The sequence below is a fragment of the Chaetura pelagica genome, unplaced genomic scaffold, assembly GCF_000747805.2.
Source record: "Chaetura pelagica isolate M959 unplaced genomic scaffold, ChaPel_1.0 scaffold104, whole genome shotgun sequence".
NCBI lineage: Eukaryota > Metazoa > Chordata > Aves > Apodiformes > Apodidae > Chaetura > Chaetura pelagica.
In genome coordinates this window covers 9,555,607-9,563,079 of record NW_009953786.1, presented here as the reverse complement: position 1 = coordinate 9,563,079, position 7,473 = coordinate 9,555,607, and the positions used below count along the sequence as shown (strand labels likewise).

The 7,473-nt window shown below is 37.8% G+C and overlaps 1 protein-coding gene across 2 annotated transcripts; it reads right to left on the bottom strand.

Moving 5' to 3' along the window:
- Window positions 1-523: 523 nt before the first annotated feature.
- LOC104391615 (chromosome unknown open reading frame, human C6orf52) lies at window positions 524-7,473 on the bottom strand. 2 transcript variants are annotated; one of them, XM_010000943.1, is made up of 7 exons: window positions 7,461-7,473; window positions 6,143-6,279; window positions 5,428-5,559; window positions 4,425-4,544; window positions 2,388-2,586; window positions 1,703-1,748; window positions 524-917 (listed from the first exon to the last, which is right to left on the bottom strand). In XM_010000943.1, exons 1-7 carry the CDS (start codon window positions 7,470-7,472, stop codon window positions 781-783), a joined length of 783 nt encoding a protein of 260 aa, XP_009999245.1. In that variant the 5' UTR covers window position 7,473; the 3' UTR covers window positions 524-780. The 2 variants fall into 2 exon arrangements, with proteins under 2 accessions (XP_009999245.1, XP_009999244.1); XM_010000942.1 differs by lacking the exon at window positions 7,461-7,473 and adding an exon at window positions 6,380-6,451.

The window sequence follows — 7,473 nt, the reverse complement described above, 5'->3', positions numbered from 1 at the left end:
GTTATTTTTCCTTCTTTTAGCCGGAAAGCTTTCTCCAAAGACTTTTAGGTACTATGTTAAACCAGTTTCTGCTGTAAAGTGTCAGTTGAGGAGACTAACAGTAAGAAGGGCAGGAATAACATTGTAAACAAGATCATCCATAGTCCTTTGGAATGTTTGCAGCTATGGCAGCTGAAAGTTTGCCCTTCTGAAGGTTTAAAGTACTGTATCGATAGAGCAATTTTATCTGATCCAGATGAACAGTGGTACAGTTGGCACCAGCAGACTGCAGGAGAAAGAGTGGGCCTGAAGTGTTCCCACTGCAAGCCCTGGGATTGTCTCCCAAATAGACATAATCAAAGCAAGCATGTTAAGAGCTTGTAAAAGATTGCCTAGGAAATCGGGAAATGCGACAGCTAGGTTCTGCTAGTGTCCTGATGCCCATACTAAAGACAGGCAAAACACTCCTATTGCCTCCAGCTAAAGTCCATAAGCCAGAAGAGAATGTGCTTCACATATAGAAGTAAAATCCCTTGCTGGCAGGTTTGCAGAAACAAAAATTTTATTTACACAGGCAAGTCTATCTTTAGACCCCATTGAACTCTTTACATTTCTAGAATATTTACACGATTTCAAGATGCTCCAAGAGTAGAGTGATGAACAAAAAAAAGTACAGAAACTGTCAAAAGCATAGCAAAAAAACCCAACCTATCATTGTGCTTTAAAACTTATGATCTAGAGTAATGTAGAGGAAATGTAATTTTAGCACCTTGGTCATTACGGTCATGCTATATAAGACACTTAAATAGCAGGGGGGATGTCAGAAGTGACCGTATCCAGAGGTTGCCAGTGACAATTCATGAGGGCATCATACAGTTCTTCACTTGTCTCCATAAATTGTCTGTTCATTTCATCAACATCAAAGTAAAGCTGTGGATCTGAAAATAAAAGCCTGGTAAGTACAAGTGTCAGATCTTGCATCACATGCACACAAAAACATGCAGCAAATACCTAATAAGAGGTGGTTTAGCTGTATTTATTATTTAACAAATATAATGTTTCTTCACCTAGAATTTTAGTGGACCTGAAAAATGCAGCTTCCTTCAGAATTTGTGTATTAGAATGCTAGAATTATATTGGTATTTCAAGACAAAGAGCAGATTTAAAGGTAACTAAGTATGAAATTCCCAAAATCCATGTAATGAATTTCTACTAGAATGTGTTGGACAGGATAAAATTTCTGAACACCAACATAAGATAATTTCTATATGAAAAACTATCTGCAGACCTTCTGAGCCAAACAAGTTTTGTATCAAATCTTTTAAGTGTAAGGTGAAACCTCCTTTTAGGACTTGCAACATAGAGTTTTACCTTAGGGTTTGGAAAACCCTATTAAAACCTTTGCCTATTAATGAGTTCAACACAGAATATGCTTAGCAGAATCAATACAAATATGTAAGAAATTCTGTATTAGACCATTTTTTAAAGGAGAATGAAGGCAAAGTTACAAGAAGCATGCTATTGTGAAGTGTTGTTAACAAGGTCCCAATTACTTTACATGGCATATACTATGAGCTTTAAAATCCTACCTCATCTCAGGTATAACTCACAGAGGATCCCACTACATCAGCTGAATTTCCAAGACATTTTTCATCCAATAGTCACTAGACTGTATTGCTAAAGGGCACAAATACGGTTAAAGTTCCAGTGATAGTATCATTACCTTCAGTTAGTAGGTCATCACTGATTTCAGTCATAGCTGTAGTATCCTAACAAAAGAAGAAAACAATAAAATCTCTTAAGTTTAAACATAATCCATTTCAGAAAGCATCACAAATCCAAAATACTTTTGTATCCCAAACTATTCCCTCTTCTCACAACTACAAAAAAAGACTCAGAAGGAGGTTGTGTTTGTTGAGGAGTGTTTTTTCAGTTTGGTTTTTGGGTTGTTTGTTGGAGGTTGTTTTTCTTCCTTTATAGGGGAGAGAGGTGTGCTTTTTGGGGGAGGGGAGTGTTTGGTTGGGATTTTGAAGAAAACCATGATATAGTTCAGGTTGAAAGGGACTTCTGGAAGTTATAATTGGTAAATTGGTTTATTTAAGGCAAAACTATCTTATATTAGTTCTTTCATTTGCTTTAAACAAAGTACATCAGAAACTATACTCTCAGAACTGTTACTTAGCATATGTGAACCAAGTAATTTTGTATAAATGTCTAACTCTATAGATGCACTACTTTAGCTCTTACATCTAAGGTACCTCTGGATGAGGCTGGTACTCTACACATTAGCAGAAAGCACGATTTCAGTCTCAGGACTTCTTTTTGCTCTGACTTACACAACTCATGCAACTAATTTGTGATTTTATTTATATTTTTTTTGCTGTAAAGCAAGGATGTTGTATCTTTACCTCAAAAACAGCTGGAGCCATAAGAGCATCTCCTAAAGAGCAATCTCCAACAGCTTGCATGCTATCATAGGGAGCATAGGAGCTGTAGTTGTAGTCAGCATAAGGATCATAATTCCACTGTGAGGAGTAGTAGTTCTGGTAATCTTGGTAATAATCATTGTAATTGTAGGACTGGTACCGCTGGAATTCTGCTTTCAGTCTGAAACATGAGAAGTTATATGACGTTAAGATTTGAGAACAATAAACTGCAAACCCAGATCTGAACAATTAGCAAGTTTACGTATTTCAAAAAGTTTAAAAAGAAGCTTTTCTGAATAGTTGCCAAAGCAACAGTAAGTCATAGCATGAGATTGTCTGTTAATACAGAAACAAATGGTCTTGCCTTCACCAATAACAAAAGTAATTATTTTCATGAATTAACTTAAGCAATGACATTCATCTCTATTAATTTTGAGTATTTTTAGTCTCTGTACAAGTAAACTACTAATAAATCTTCGCACTCTGATAAAAATTAATTTCTTAACACCAGATACACTTATCAAGTACAGTTGCTTTAAAGCTGCATTCAGTCTTCATTAGTCTTTCTATATGTTTGGTTCATCCTAAATCTTAGTATTTCCGGAAATAAGGGGTTTAAGTAACATTACGTTTCAGAGGAGCATATGATGACACTGCCTACCATTTTGCCATGTTTATCTTCACCTGCTCCATTCTTAGTCCATTAACTGTTGCTGAAATATAGTGGTCAGGTGAAGTCAGCACTGCCATTACCCACTAGGAAGCCAAAGCAGCAGCAAAATTACAAAACTCCCTGCTACTTAAAATCAAAGGGTCAGCTGGTTAGTTTTCACTACTTCCCTTCTCCCAAGTATGTTTTCTCAGGGGCAACTTCACACTAATGAGAAAAATCAATGCACAAATGTTGTCTGTTCCAAACCAGAGATACACAACATGAAATACATTAAAATAACCTAGCTGCATACTCCAGAAAATCCCCTATGCAATGACATTTTTTCACTGATTATGTACATGCAGACTCCCTCCGTTTGCAGAGTCAAATTTCTCAGCATCTTCATCTCACTACAGAAAAATCAGATGTAGGCTTTTTGTCAAGAACACAAACTGAAGGAACTCAAGTTAGTTTCCAGTATAAGTGACGTCTTGTCAGATCACCAATGGCTGAATATTTTGATGCTCAAATCGCATACTCAGCCATTCATAATGAGATATGGATCAATCATGCATTTTTATATCTACATTGTATTTGTTTCATTACTGTAAAGCTACACATACTAATTCTCTTGCTACTGTAGTGAACAAATGACTACATAATATCTCAAAGTCTTCTGCTTCCACATTCTCTCCTACATACATCTTTGGTAGGAAAGAAAAGTCTGAAAATACTGCTGACGTTCTTCTGAATATCAGAAGTGAGGGAATCTATTTCTTTTTGACCTTTTCTTGCTTTAAAAATAATTTTGTCAGAGCAATTCTGGATAGTGCTCTCTCGGGTAAGAGCATTTCCATTGTAAAGCAAAAAGGCAATACGTGCAGAATTATCCAAGGTAAAGAAAAACAAAAGATGTTACATTTACTATTTAACAGAACATACAAGCTAACAATATACTGAAAATATTTTCAAAACGTTCTATTTTGTCTGTATCCTGGATCAAAGTTTGTCAAATTTGGTATCAATATTTAACCATCCAGAAACTTGAATTGCTTTAAATAACTGACTGAGAGAACTGAGCTGGCAGAGTAAAAAAAATTTCTCAAAAACAATTAATTTTAAACTCCCTACTGCTCAAATCACTTGAAAAGAAAGTATAGTACTCTTATTAACTATTCCAAAGCAACATTTTGTCGTCTTCTCCCCTATATTCTGTATTTTTCCACTGAAGGGTATTTTTTTGTTTGTTTTGTAGACTGCATCATGTGTACTGCCATTACAAGGGCGACAGACTTCACAAAGGCAGAGAGAGCTACAAGAATCTGCTTATTTAGAATTACTGTATCAATGCACAACTCATTTGTTACCTTTTAGAAATTCCTATGCTCAGCCGGATTCGTTTTCCCCCCAGACCTGGTGCATTCTGGCAGTCTTGCAGTGCCCTCATCTGATCACCTTGCTCACCAAATCTGACAAAGGCATACCCTCTACAATTTTCAAAAGGGAGAAAACAAATTCCAGTATGCAGAACAATTACAAAGCTATTTTATTCAATTTCTGTCTTCTACAAAACCACAAGATAGTAGCTACTGTAGCTTATATCACCTAAGCAACCTCCCTGGATCATGCAGGTGCACAGAAGGTGCTTTCACCAAGAACTTGGGCCAGAAGCAAAAACCCTGTTCTTTGGTAGCATTAAGATGCAAGTTGCTACGAGCCAGTGAAACAATATAAATCTGCATTTGTGCAAGTAACCAGATTCCCCATTTCTGCATTACAGCAGTTAATTTCTCAGTTAGTATTAACCCACTCCTACGACTCTACAGTACTAACATTCTTTCTATACATGCCTTCTCTAAATTTTCTTGAATCAGTCTACTACAGAAAGCATTGCCTGAAGACCAAACTCATTCCTCCCAGCTTGACTTGCTGCCTGACCAGTAGAACTTCTGGTAGGCCTTTTTTATTAATATTAATAGGTGCAGTATCCCAACCCAGGCCTTATGCTTTTCTCCCACATGTAAAAAGAAATTATTTTACCTTCAGTGCTGCAGATGACTAAGCAGACATGCTGCTGTATGTAAGCACAGCAACACAGAACTCCTTGCATAGCTCTCCCATTTCCCAACTAATTTATTTCATGCAGATATACATATGGGTAAATTGAAGCTTATCACATTAACTGCTTAAGCTGAACAGAAGTTCTGGAAATGCAAGGATCTATGCTGTTAAAAAAAAGTAATGCTAGAGACTAATATATCCCTATTCCTGTCCCTGAAGAAAACTCAGACCCAGTTGCAATGCAAATTCTAGTACATTACTTAAAGAATCAAACATATTGACAGCATTACACATTTCCACAGGCATTACCTGGAATATCCCAGCAGGTCTGTTGCTATTTTGCAGTCAATACATGAAGGATACCTCTTTAGGAAATAGTCAAAGAGCTGGAAATCATCCACTTCTGGAGTAAGCTCCCCAACAAATATGGAATAATCCGGTCTTTAAAAACATAAAAGAGCAATTGTCAAGTTTGAGACTAAGGTAGCCAACTGCATTATTAAGATAGCCAACATGTAAATAGGCAGTTACCACTGGACAAATAAGGAGTCAAAATCTGTATACAGTAATAACTGCAACACTCCACTGAGTGCAACATAAAAAATTGCAATCCCATCACTCCAACACTAAGCTTCAGCTTCCTCTGGATCCATTTTACTGCTTTAAAAAAAAAAAAGCGCATTTCAAAGACCTATTTTATAAAAAAACTTCTAGAAAGTTGGATTGAAAAAAAAATATTTGTCTGAATGGGGGGGAAGGCACAAAAATACTGAGAAAAACTACTAACTCAGGCCACAGCCATTATTTAAAAGGGTTATGACCATTTTGCCACTTCTCGGTGATTATGGGAGGGACTAAAAAGAAAAATCTCATTTTTCTCTTGGCAATACACTAAGTATTGCTCAGGGCAGTGCAGACACATCAAAAATGCGATTTCAGAATTTTTAAAGTAAGTGATTGCATTCATTCATCACTACCAATTTAAACAGGTAAGACAGCGTTTCTCATTTCAAAAGGTCTTTACCTGGCTGAAATATTAGTACTACTAGGGACAAACTCTATTCTTCCTGGTTTTATTTTGTTCTTTTTCTTCCGTTTCTTCTGTGGTGTTCTCCACCAGCTGTAGGCCTGGAGACATTCTCTTTTTTTCGCCATCAAGTCCTATTGGGAGAAAAAGAAAAAATCACATTTATAGTATTTAGCTTCATTTACATTCCTCCCTCCCACTCCCCATCACCACAGGTGATTTCCCCATATTCACCTTGCCCTTGAAAGAAGCCTGGGGTCCCATTTCTCCCTCCGCCTCCCATGAGGGAAAGCAGCCTCTGGGGAAAATGCCTGGCAAAAATAACAGAGCCAAAGGATTGTATGAACAGCCATATTCCCCTGACTTGTCAAGCTGGCTAAAGGATTGACAGCTTCCTCTTGGAATTAGGGGAAAAGCAGACAGCCCTCTGATGTTGGTCAATCCTAAATGTTAATTAGCTTCAGGACTGGACTGCGTTCCTCTTGAGCTCCAGGGCCCAAAAAACCCTGCAGCAGCACAGGCTGAGTGATGAAGAGGCAGGGATATCACCACTCTTACCTAGAAGGGATCTCAGCTGTCTCTATCTCCCCTCACCTAGGAATTCTTCTTCTCTTATGTGAGATGCCTCCCCTGACTACCCAACTATGAGTCACTCTCCCAGGCCAGGAACAAAGACAAGAGGCCGATTAATAGAACGTAAGGAGAAAACAGACCAGGAACAGGCACCAGCTCGGCTGAGGGAAAATTCAAACCCAGACGTAAGGTCAGGAAGAAAGAGGCATAAAAAGTGCCTCTTTAGAAAAAAAACAAAAGGAAGAAAAAACCAAAACCCCAAAAACCACAGTTCAAAAAAGCAGCGGGGTCAAGTCCACAAAAGAAGAGGGAAGCAACAGCTGTGTTACCACAGGTTGCCTCTCTCACTTAAGATTCTGAAGAATGAGGATTTCCAAAAATCAGAATGGTTTTTTTGCAGCACTTTTTACTTACGCAGGCTTTAACGTTCTTCCTCTAGAACACCTCTACATATCTCTTATATAGAGAGTGTTATGCGCAAGGTCCTTCAGAAGAACTTATGCTCAAGTAATCCAAACTGCAAAGCTTCATGTTATGGCCCCAACCTGATTCAGTTGATACGATTAAGTGTCCAGAAGACAGCCACCAATTACCAAATTAATGGAAGAAATCGTGGGTCTAAAAGAACACCCAACTCAGAGCAAGCTAGCTATTTCAGCTTTACGTTTACTAGGAATTCTGAGTATGGTTCTGGAATCCATTTAGGCACTGCAAGCCTGCGTTTCTGAAGAAGTTATCTTACCTGGCTTGCCATG